This window comes from Chenopodium quinoa, unplaced genomic scaffold (assembly GCF_001683475.1).
Source record: "Chenopodium quinoa cultivar QQ74 unplaced genomic scaffold, ASM168347v1, whole genome shotgun sequence".
NCBI lineage: Eukaryota > Viridiplantae > Streptophyta > Magnoliopsida > Caryophyllales > Amaranthaceae > Chenopodium > Chenopodium quinoa.
In genome coordinates this window covers 2,984,766-2,996,767 of record NW_018745323.1, presented here as the reverse complement: position 1 = coordinate 2,996,767, position 12,002 = coordinate 2,984,766, and the positions used below count along the sequence as shown (strand labels likewise).

The 12,002-nt window shown below is 36.1% G+C and overlaps 2 protein-coding genes across 2 annotated transcripts; one reads left to right on the top strand and one right to left on the bottom strand.

The window, feature by feature from the left end:
* Positions 1–157: 157 nt before the first annotated feature.
* On the bottom strand, positions 158–4,522 carry LOC110712426 (protein POOR HOMOLOGOUS SYNAPSIS 1-like). The gene is made up of 8 exons (XM_021890889.1): positions 3,585–4,522; positions 2,461–2,577; positions 1,972–2,037; positions 1,768–1,859; positions 1,440–1,618; positions 1,298–1,359; positions 1,094–1,121; positions 158–536 (listed from the first exon to the last, which is right to left on the bottom strand). Exons 1-8 carry the CDS (start codon positions 3,912–3,914, stop codon positions 478–480), a joined length of 933 nt encoding a protein of 310 aa, XP_021746581.1. The 5' UTR covers positions 3,915–4,522; the 3' UTR covers positions 158–477.
* An 831-nt stretch (positions 4,523–5,353) lies between these two features.
* LOC110712591 (anthranilate phosphoribosyltransferase-like) lies at positions 5,354–11,996 on the top strand. Its single transcript, XM_021891061.1, has 10 exons — positions 5,354–5,729; positions 6,907–7,386; positions 7,556–7,713; positions 8,022–8,105; positions 8,198–8,250; positions 9,110–9,191; positions 9,470–9,577; positions 9,781–9,904; positions 10,016–10,101; positions 11,442–11,996. The coding sequence occupies exons 1-10, from the start codon at positions 5,354–5,356 to the stop codon at positions 11,661–11,663; spliced, it is 1,773 nt and encodes a 590-aa protein (XP_021746753.1). The 3' UTR covers positions 11,664–11,996.
* The last annotated feature ends 6 nt before the right edge of the window (positions 11,997–12,002 follow it).

Here is a 12,002-nt window from a genome sequence, read left to right as displayed (position 1 = left end):
TAATATTAATTAACTATTTGTGATAATATTACATGACCATAGGTGTTTTTAATGTCTATTAAACAATAAATTTTCTATATTTTGCTTTTACATAGCTAACCCTTAGGTATACTCCAACGGTCCAACCTAAATTCCAAAAGAAAAATTAAAAGAGTTAGAATGAGATTCAGTTCCAGACAACGTAAATTGAACTTTATATCTCTAAACACAATTTCATTACTTTTTCCAAGCAAACTGTATGTAAAGGTTAATTTGTAGGTAATGTGTTTACATAAATGTTTAGAAAGATTGTAACATCAGATAAGATTATACTGCTATATATATACTTCGTGTATCACAGTCACGTCGAGGAGCAACATTTATGAATATGGTTGAGTTCATGGAAAGGCCATCTTTTTCGTTGGGTTGAGCACTTGAGCTCTAAGTGAAAGGAGCAGCACTATACATAAGGTGACTTGTGCAATACTCTTAGAACTTCTATATCGTGAAGTCATCTCCGAGTTCAGTGATTACCTCATTCACTTTACTCACCATATCTGAAATAGAACAATAGAACAGCAATTAGAACAAACAGATGATAGTAAGAATTAACGAAACAAGTCACGACTCTTTCTTAGCTTAACAGTGATTCAAGTCTTAAATCTGGAATCATACAGACAAAATATACTTCAGCAGGTGAATACTTGGGGGAAGTTAGCCTTGCATAACACCATATAGCTACAATACAAAGTTTGACAGTTTATTCAGCTATTTTGAGCAAGTATCTTGTCCAAATAACCAAGCTTATTACTAGCATTGTAGGGACTGAAATGCATAAGATACTATAAGGCACCTTTTTCCTATTATCGGAGCTTGAAAATACTTAAATTATCACTAAAAACAAAGCTTAGAACTTAGAAATATAAACGAGCATGCAACGTGAATCACTATCAGTGCTTAGATTAAATTAGGAGCTAAGATCTTAGAGGCTAATAAATCATTGCATTAAACAACCAACAAATCCTGCAATTCAGAAAGCTTTAACAAACAGCATGATGCACAGCAGATGAAATTTAAAAGGAACCACTTGGAGCCATGTATGAAAGTTACTTACCAAGGAAAGATGCATCTTGCATATATTTCTGCAAGGAGATGCAGAGTATTAGTGACGGAAAAAAACCAGAATCAGATGTATTAGAGGCCCTAATTTTTAAATTATATAGGAAATAAACAGTTCCAGATGTTCAGGTCTGGTTCAACAAAATGATAACAGGCTCCGATTAATATTAGTGTGGCAAGTTCAGTGACGAATGAGTACCGAAATTTGGGCTTTCAGGTCAAAATTCCGCGGACCAGGTGCAAGAGCAAGAGCTAATTTATCTGCGTACAACACAGGAAAAAGGTTATGACTCATTGTTGAAGGAGTATGAAGTTCTTGTTTAAGGAGGATAGGAGCAAACCCTGTTCGTGCTCAACAGAGCAGCTGGACACAAGTGATGTGAAGCGAGGAGGAAGTGCTTCAACACTGTTCTGAGAATCAGCAACTGTATTTTGGGTCTGTGATTCCTCATATTCGTTGTGCAAGTTCTTTGATGGGTTAGAATCATAACCCGGGGTCATCATGCTTGATGTGTCAGGCCTACAATTGATATAGTAATTATAATTAATCTTGTTGTCCTCTACAAAATGAGTGAACATTCCGAAAATAGGGCAGGTAAAGCAGAAGCAGAAGTTTATCATGTGGTTATTAGGAGTCCCACAGGTTAAAGCTTCTGCACATGACTTTACCTATATGCAGGAACAAACTCAGACTGAAAAGATATTGCAGATATGGCATCAACAGTTGAAGGTCTGTTAGGGATTTTATTCGAAAGGATATCCTGCAGATAAGATATGACAAGCTTTGTCATGAATCATAATTTCTCTCTCAAAAGCATTTCCAAAACATAAACAAGTCACATAAGAAGGAAAAAAATTGATTTCAGATTTCACCTGCAATGAGGTTATGAAATCTTGTACTTCCGGCACTCCTGAAAACCGCATGGCAAACTTCTGCTTCTGAAAATTAACCAAATCCATCGTGAGTTAGGATGTTTGAGGCATACTCACATTCATTGATGGAAACAAGTCAAGATCAATGAATTTTTCTAATGTTTGATTAATCTGTAGCTGAAGTTAGTTCTTTTTTTATCAGATAAAACAGTATATGAAGATATAATAACTTTTAGTGTGACAAATCTCAAATGACTCTATGGCGAAATGACAAGCTTCTTCTAAACTGCACTCTCATGTTTCTTGATCAAAGGAGGGCATCTCATATTTGATATTTCAACTACTTTATAGAAATCACATTTCCTTTTTGCAGTACAGTTTTTACAAGTGCTGCAGTTTCTTACAATATCGAGTCATATTGAAAGGCCACTGGTTCTAGAATGGAAACAAAGGCATCTGAGCATTTGGAAGCACAAAAGGTTATCCTACCTCATCTGAACAATCGACGTAGCTTGCAAAGACAACTAGGCTACCTCGAGTAGGAAACCCAGAGAGACATGAGACTTGAGGCCAGACAAACTGCAGCTTGGAGATGAAGTGCTCTTCCTGCAAAAAGAACTAAACAATTAACTACATGAACCGACATTCAAGTTTTAACGGCTTAAAAAGTTATCTCAACACAATTAATCAATTATAACTTTTGATGCTTAACTTGTTTTGATCATGAAAATGCCATACCATACACACAATACACCTATTAATCAGAAGAATCTCGCCCCAAATATGAAATATCAACTGTTTTAACCATTATTGTCGAATGAACTTCAAAAGCTGCTCATCAGTAGTTCATTAGACCAACAGTAATCTGCTGACCTTTACTCAAAAACTCGTGGCAGTACTCAAAAACTCGTAGCAGATTAAGAAAACCTTTTGGTTAAGAAAAATGTATCGTCGAACAATGTGATGATACTGATGAATCTAAAACAAACTAAGAATTCACTGAATCATAAGCTCATTTTCTAATCCACCACATTGTACACAATGTTGTTGTCATCATAGTTGGCGAATTCACTACAACTCGCTGCTATGTACAGATTTCGATCCAGTGTGTAAAAAATGTATGAGCTCAATATCGCTTCTCACAAGTAACTACGGACATTTTACAGAAATTCAAACGAAATCAAAACTGCAAAAACTGTTAGATGAAAATTTCATCAAAATATGACTATCAGCAAATTTACACATCAAAATTAATTTCAAATTATAAGTTCGAAGCCATCAAAACACATCGAAAATTATCATCAAAATTAAAATTGGAAGTTATTTCAACAATAAAATATCATCAAACAGTAATCACAACATCATAAACAACCAAATTTAACACAATTATCAATAAAATATCACAAAATTTTCTAGTAAGAGATCTAACAATAATCACTAGCAATCGCAATATTCGCAAATAGCAACTAACCAAATTTGAACCCGATTTTTTCAATAATCCAGCGAAAACACATCGATAATCGCAGATTACAAAAACAACATCCAATTAAAACCTAGCTCAAAAATCCTCAATAAAATCATCGTTAACAGAGAGATGAGAGAGAGAAGCGTACAACAATAGTTCCTTGAAGAGAAACAGTGAGGATGGAATCAGCGGAGGAGGAGGCATCAGAGGAAGGATGGAGAGAGACGATGGAGAATCCAGAAGAAGTAATCCAAACAGGCTTGAATGGGCTTCGCTTGAGAGGAGAGAGAAAAGAAGAAGTACTAGTGGTTATGGCGGTGATTTTAGAGTGGTACGAAGAAGGATAAGTGAAGCATCGACCGTATTGAACCTTCCATTGCCATTGATTCTGATATCTTGTCATTAGCGTCGTCGGCATCGCCATTAACGACTTCTGAGTTTCTCTCTCCGCCATTTTTAGTTCTTGAGCTCCCGCCATTTTTCTGTTTTTTTTTTCTTCTCTTTTTTTCAATTTGAATTTTCTTCAGTTGGGAATGAGGAATACAGTGATGATGTCCGTATTTATAGCTGCAAAACCAATTGAACTCGTCGTTTTGGTGTTTGCTTGTATTTGAATTTGCATTTCAAAAAAAGTACTCCACAGTAAAACAAATTGTAGTAAATTGTACTCCTTACTACGGAGTAACTACTAAGCATTTCATAAACACAACAAATTATTATGAGATCACAAATTATTGGGTCAGTCAAGTCTGGTGAAATAGTTCGTGCGGCGGAGGAAATGACGATGACAATAAAGACAACAATGACGATGATGGTGGATTTGCTTCTCTCCATCTAGGCGACGATGACGATGATGACATCAATGGCAAAGCGAGGTCATTCATGGTGGAAGAGATAAAAAGTTTAATTCTCGGATTTTTCAAAAAGAAAAATACCCAAAAAAACGAATTGGGGCTTTCTTATGTAATGTATAATTGTTGAAATTGTTTGTCCCATATGATTGTATGTTGAATTGTAAGCATTTTGATGATAAACGCATGTATTTGGGTTGAGAAATGAGCAATTTATGTTATACTCATGACTTTTAGTACGAACTCTTCAATATTGGAGGTTCCGCCATTGTTATATATATCATCAAACAAATTATACATATCCTCAAACAAGTTATACACATCCCTCCATCAAATAACTTATATCCTCCAATCATTTATACATATCATTTACTGGTTGTATTATTGATTACGGAGTATATGATATTATAGCTGGAAAATAGGGAGTTAAAGATAGCTTAAGTGGTTAGAACTCCCCTTACGGTTCCAAGAGATTTTGAGATCGATTCTCATCACTCGTTCTTATGGCTCTCTAAATAAAAGAACATAAATGGAATAATCAAGTACAATAATCATATATGGGCATAAGTTGATCGTTCTAAGTACCACCCCAAGCTCACCAACAAAGTGTTGGCTCATTGGTAACGTTTTTAGTCTTCTTACCTCAGATCCTTGAGGTATGGGGTTCGAATCCTACGAAGTGAGGGTATTTGGAGGTAGGGATTCCCTTACTTTCTCAAATGTCTAGCCTGCAAATAATGGACCATAAAAACCGTGAGTTTTACAATGGACCAATGGTTGGTGCCATGATATCGAATTTCTCCCCAATTGGCCATGACCCATGACTAAGAGTAGTAAAGTAGTATAGTTAAACCTCTTTTTTGGTTAACTTTCCTTAATTGCTAGGTAGTTGGGTATTATCGTCAATACCTATATCATAATGCTTCTACCCTTCGTACGCAGTTTCTGCATTTAACGACTACCAACATATCTTACATAGAAGTGTAGAACCTCCCATTTTTGGACTTCCCAACAATAACAATAACAATAACAAAACTAGGTGCGAATTTCAGAAAACCCCCCAAAAATGAAACTCCTGTTAAATCCCGATCGCATTTACCCGTTGACTTCGCCGGCGCCGGCGAAACTCCCCGCCGTTAAAACCACCAAACCACCGCTCCTCCAATTGAATCCGGCGAAATACCACCGTCCAATTCGCCGGAGATGCGGGCTAACCATTAACGCCGTGATGACAGATTCGATGAAAACGGAGGATTTTTCTCTCAACGAAGAAGATAGTGTCCGAAACCCTGCGCTATCGACGACCTACCGTCGTTCGGATATTCCGAGGCCTAATAAGACGGTTCTAGAAGCTCAAGGTCGAGTTTGTACTGGTCCCACTCAGACCAAGCCTCTAACCGAAGAACAAGCTAGAAAGGTTTTAGATACTATCTTAAAATCAGGTCCAATTTATTGCCATTTTTTTAGTTATTTAATCTGTTGAATTTGTGTTTGTAATCAGTTATACTCCTCCGTCTCTAAAAGTTATTCCTGTAACGCCGATTCTCACAGAAAAAAGTCGCTAGTAGTAGAACAACATTTGGAGAGTTCAATTTTTAGCTATTTTTACCTGTTTTATTGATGGTTTGGCATTGATAGTTCAAGATATTGTAGGGTTGTAGAGTGAAATTAATGTGCAATACTCCGATCACCGGTTTAAAAAAATTATGTGCTCGGGCCGTTTTAGTTTAATTGTTGTTAAGGTTATGCATAAGATTTGAAGGAGTGAATATAATTGTATTTTATTTCAATGCCAAATACGGAGTAGTGATTATATGGTGTTATTTTTGAATTGGGAAGTAATAGTGCATTTGATGATGAGTATGAGATAGTATTGAATTATAAAAGTTGGTTAAGTGGTTGAGATGTATGGAATGAATTGAGGCATTCCGTTGTCATTACCAGTGGAACTCAATACATTGGTTGGGATACCGGACACCACATGATATTGTGATGCATATAGTTTTGTCATTTGTATTGTGAAATATTGTTGATATGTATATGGCGGATTATTGTTTGGGTCATGGGGGTAAGTTGCAATTCGAGAATGTTTGTAAGTGAATTTTGGAGTATGGTGAAGAACTTGTAAAGGTGTTCTAAATTGGAAAGTTTTAACTGAATATATATATCAATAGATGTATTGCTGAGTGTCTCTTTTTACAGTTTAAACTTTGCCATGTTTAGCTAATATAATGTATGCAACTGTAAGAACTAGAACTGAAACATGAACATTTGTACCGTAACATTTGGAGAACTATGATATTCCATTTCTTTGACTATGTACAAAAGATATATCTGTTTTGAAAGAAGATGCCTGTTTCTTTATTGTTGGGGTTTAGAAGTGGTGTAGGCTGTAGGTAGCATATGCGGATTAATAAGTTAATTGCTTAAAAATTCAATGATTTTAGTTCTTTCAATTGCAAGACAGACCCGCCATAATGTATCATTGTACCCATTAAATTTCTCTGATGCTTCCCTCAACCCCCCCCCCCCTCCTCGACACTCACACAACAAAACACCTACTTTCAAAAAAGGGTGGAAAATGAAATTATTCACATTGGTATATCTGTGGATGATCAGCGAAGGGGGAACTCAAAGATGATGGTGAGGTTTCAAAAGCTCAACTTGGTGCCTTCTTTGCGGGAATGACTATCCGAGCCAATGCCTTCCCCGAAGCTACCCAATGGAATGAAGGTGAAAGGCGTGCCATGAATGCTTTCTGGCCTGAGCTAGTTCGAACTCTTCCGAAAGATGTAATATTTATAGCTGATCCAGAAGGATCTATAATGGGTCTAGGAAGTTGTGTTGGACCACACTATACAGGACAAGATGCTAGGGAAATGAGACTTGTTGGTGCCTTACGAGAAGTTCTTGCTGGAGGTCATCTAGGATTCGAGGAGGTTCAAGGCGTACTGAGAGATGTTCTACCTCTGGAATCTGAGGATAAATCAAGAGGGGTGAGCGAGTCATTACTTTCAGCATTTTTGATAGGTCAGCGCATGAACAGGGAAACTGATCGAGAGCTTAAAGCGTATTGTCTTGCGCTTGATGATGAAGTTGGTAATGCCCCTAATTTGACAAAATATGGGGCTGATGCCCTATTGGCATATCATTTATTCATTTAGAAGTGTATTTCGCTTATTGCATTAAAGGGGCACTATATGTATGTAGCTGGTTTTGGTTCATCATCTCAAATGCACTAGTTGATTGTTTATTTTTGGATAATTAGGTCCTCCTCCTGTTGCTGATGTTGAATCCTTGACCCATTATGGTGAACCTTATGATGGCAACACACGCTTTTTCAGGAGCACATTATTCGTAGCTGCTGTGAGATCATGTTATGGTCAATCATCCTTGCTTCATGGTGTGGATTGGATGCCACCAAAGGTAAGTTGTTTGTTATATGGAATAGATAGACATTAGGAGCAAATAGAAATATATAGTGGTGTGGCTCCCTACCATTCAACATCAACATATAAAAGAACTAAAAGAAAAAAAAGAAAAAATATTATTCAGATAAGCTGTGGTAAACTGGTATGCTCTTAACGTGCTTGTCTCATTAATCTCTGCTAATAGTGGTTGCATTGCACAATAGTTTCAAAACTCATTCCTTTCTTATGCTCTGGAAGCGATTCTGTTGCTCAGGTTTTTTTTTTTTTTTCTCCAAATATTAATGTTTTTGACTTTTTGTTTAGGGTGGTGTAACTGAAGAACAAATGCTGCAATTTATGGGGGCTAATACTCACTTGACAGCACTGCAGGCAAAACAACTTATTGAGGTTGACCTCTAATGGTTCTGTGACAATGTTAGCTTCCAGCTTGATCCTTGGACTTGGCTTCATGATATTGACTTTTCCTTATTGTTTATCAGGATGAAAATGGGGGGTTTGCATATGTAAGTCTACGAGAAGTTCGTCCATCTCTGTAAGTTATAGTACTTGTCTCAAATTCTATGTTCATATGTCTGCATGAGTAAAATTATAACAGCCTTTTAATACTGTTGTCAGTTGTCACTGTCACTGTCAAAGAGGGTTGCACATTTTGACAAACAGTGACAGCAATCAAGTGTAGTTAACTTAATAAGTGTACAGTCAGTTATCCTTGCCTCTTTGATTGTAGTTTGAAGATTATTACACTTAAATCAGTGGCGGATCGGATCCAAGAATTTTTCCTTATGAGTTTGGAGTCTTCAAACAAATGTAATGAAATCAAGTAACATAATCCAAAATATAAATTTAAACTAATAATTTGGGTGTGCACATGTTAGTTTAACAAAAAACTTTACAATTTTAGTTACTATTGAGCTCATCGAGTCTTCATTTTTTAGTGTTCAATTGAAGAAATATTTTGGGTATTGGGGTTATCATCTTATCAACCATCATGTTAGTAAAAGCAATTAAAAAAAGGGGTGTTGGGGGTTTTGAATCCGCAACCATTGTTTAAAAACATAAAGCTTCTACCACTGGGCTGCAGGAAATGATTATATAATTATGCACGTATTGATGTATTTAACTCGTTTTTGTTTTCTTACTGATCCGGATTTTCCAGATCCAGTCTTCAGTGGGTTAGCTGAATCCATACTGGGTTCGCCACTGACTTATATACTGTTAACTTCACTAACCAAAACTATTGAAGTTTCTTAAAAGTGGTCATTACTGCTTGATTTATTTTTTACTTCAATTAGGAGGTTGTTGACCATTTACTTGTTCTGTGGCGAGTCCCTCTTTTGTTGCATAGCTTTCTACTACAAGTCTAAAACAGTCAGAATTGTATCTTTCTGCAGATACTCATTGATTGGACTGAGAGAACACATAAAGAAGCGTCCTCCACTGGCAACATCTGAAAAGGTTCAGCAGTTTGTCAGGGTAAGTTTTAGGTGATCCTCTTATTGACAATTTGTTATTGCTTATGAATTGTGAGATTAAGATTTGTGTATAATGTATACAATCTTGCAATATCCAAGAGAGAATTTTCTGATGTGTCATCATTGGAATCCATTGGGAGCTGTTTTTTTTTTTTTTTTTTTTTTTTTTTGGTTATCATATTAGCTCTATGCTTACCACTATCAATGTAGATAGCTATTTCCATTGATTTTATGAGTTTGATATTATATAATGAAAAAGAAGATAAATGGTTTGAACAGGCTCGAGGAAAGGAATCTATTGTTGCAGGATTTTATCATGAAGGATATGAAGAACCACTTTTAATGCTTATGAGAAGAAGAGGCATCCATGCTGGCTTAGTTGTCAAGGTCAGAAAGTTTTATTGTTTATTTTAATCTTTGGTTTGGCTCCCCCCCCCCCCCCCTCCTCTCTCTTTATAGACCATTTATCAGAAATGCTCAACTAAATGGTTCTAGTTCAGTACACTCATCTGTTGGCACATCTTTTACTTATGGCATATGACTTTCCAAGTAAAAACCTCCAACTTTATAATACAGCTTTCTTCATGCAGGGTGAAGAAGGGGCACTTTCTATGACAACCAGATTGCGGCCCACAAATACATCAAAAGGACTTCCGGTCAATTATTGTTCTGGATTTCGCTCATCAGTCAATGGAGCTGCATTTGAAGCTGATGGTGTGTTATACTTTCCACCAATTCATCAGTGTATTAAACTTGTTCCTGGCTGTTTGTGTTTCCCTTTGATCAATCTCTTTAATAGTTGAGGCTGGCATGTTTATGCTTCAGGAGTCTCACGGGAGGCTTTCCGCATGGAAGTGAATGCAAAAGACTATGGTTTTGAGCCATCAGATACTCCAAGGACTGATAGATCGGTAAGAAAAACTTTTTTTTTCTAGGGTCCTTACTGATCTACTTTTCATGTTTGAAATTCTGTGTTTATAACGTACTTCTTACAATTACGGAGTACATGTTCAATTTTCCCAATCTTGAAAAAAATTTCAATTCAAAATAGCAGATATCTTTCTTGAAATGACTTGTCCGATTATCCACCTTTGTATAATTTGTATGATTGTCTGGTTATCCACCTTTGTATGATTTTATGATTGTCCAATCATCAGCAGATGTCGTATGTGTGAATTGTATACTTGTTGTGTGTTGATTGGTTCATGTCCATGTTATTGATAACTAAGCAGGGAATTATTAACATGACCTAAACCTTGTAATCAAATGAATTGAAATGCTTGACACTTACATGGCGTTTAGATTATACTTCCTCTGTTCCCCTAAAATTGCAACAATTTCCATTTTAGGAAGTTTAGAAAATATTGCAAATTCCTTATTTCTACATGGTTTCTCTCTATCCCTCTCCTCATCACATGGCTCTCTATTTTAACATCTTTCTTTATCTGATCTCACCTTAAAATCTGTGCAATACCTCCAGTCCTCTATGTTTGCAATATTTAGGGGAACAGAGGAAGTAACCGATTAATGATTTGGTCCTGTTAACCCTGCAAAACCTGTTTATGTAGGAATTTCACTTTCTACTGTCCAGTTATTGTATGCGTGTGTGTGTGTGGACCCGTCAAAATAAAGGGGTAAAATATTATCAACACTAGCTTATTTCATGGCAAGTTTGTGATGTTGCAATATCAAGTCAAATACCCTCATGCATATCCCACACTTAGACAACAACAACAACAAGTCAACATCAAAGCCTTAGTCCCAAAATGATTTGGGGTCGCTAACATAAATCGTCATAAGGAATCGTAAGATATAAAGAAACGGACATAACAAAACCATAATTTAAAAGAGTTTGAAAAAAGGCGAGTTAAGTGAGTAAACGAAAGAGCATTTTAAAAAATTAAGGGAGTTTTAAAAGAAAATCAAGAACAAAATTCAAGAATGTTGAAAAGAAATCCCACACTTTGCCTTAATAAGTTAATACCCTGTATGAATTTAGCCTGTGAATCTGTGATAGGTGGGTACCCCAGTGAGAGGGTAGCAAAGAAAAGAAAAGAAACCTTTTAAGTACTTTTAGAACATATAGATTGTAAAAATACATACGTAGTATTAAAGTATCCTAGGGTTCAGTTGCATTAATTCTATAACCTAAGCCAATCTTCCTTTGGATTCTAGATCATGTAAGTTGTTTGCAATTTGTTCCTCTTCCAAAGGTACAAATGAAAAATCATTAACTACTGACTGACTGCAGGTGGCAAAGAACATAGAGCTTGGTCTAGCAGCACTTCGTGGGGAGAAGGGCCCTGCATATGATCGGATTGTCTTAAACGCTGGAATTGTAGATCACTTATTAGGTTGCAGTGGTGCAGAAGATATCACATCAGCTCTAGATAGGGCTAGAGAGGCCATTGACAGTGGTAACGCCTTGAAGAGGCTTCTAAATTACATCAAGATTTCTCATAAAGTGAAGTGAAAGGCTCTCTGGAGTGTTGTTTTTTTTTTTTTTTTTTTTTTTTTTTTAAATGTAAATGTTCATCAAAGCCAAGTGTGTAATTATATTCTTTCGTTGTTTGAAACTTTGTCGGTTTGGGGTTTTCTTGAATTAGTGGTTTAGATTCTACGTTTACAAATTACAATCTCTTTACAAGGCTGAAGAATGTCAGGTTTTGTTTTGTTTTGTTTTGTTTTGTTTTTTTTTTCCCTCTCAATTTGGCGAGTCAGAAATTTTGTTAATGTAATTTCTGTAGGAAAAAGGAACCTATGTATATTTTGACAGTTGCAATGACATTTTTTCCACGAGAACTAAGGACAA

Excerpts from the sequence above, each read along its gene's own strand:
- LOC110712426 (XM_021890889.1), bottom strand. The coding sequence starts at position 3,914 with ATGGCGGGAGCTCAAGAACTAAAAATGGCGGAGAGAGAAACTCAGAAG. Across the intron at positions 2,038-2,460 it reads ACGTCGATTGTTCAGATGAG|AAGCAGAAGTTTGCCATGCG; the intron begins GTAGGATAACCT and ends GTTAATTTTCAG. Across the intron at positions 1,360-1,439 it reads CTCTGTTGAGCACGAACAGG|ATAAATTAGCTCTTGCTCTT; the intron begins GTTTGCTCCTAT and ends TGTTGTACGCAG.
- LOC110712591 (XM_021891061.1), top strand. The coding sequence starts at position 5,354 with ATGAAACTCCTGTTAAATCCCGATCGCATTTACCCGTTGACTTCGCCG. Across the intron at positions 7,387-7,555 it reads TGCGCTTGATGATGAAGTTG|GTCCTCCTCCTGTTGCTGAT; the intron begins GTAATGCCCCTA and ends TTGGATAATTAG. Across the intron at positions 9,578-9,780 it reads ATGCTGGCTTAGTTGTCAAG|GGTGAAGAAGGGGCACTTTC; the intron begins GTCAGAAAGTTT and ends TTCTTCATGCAG.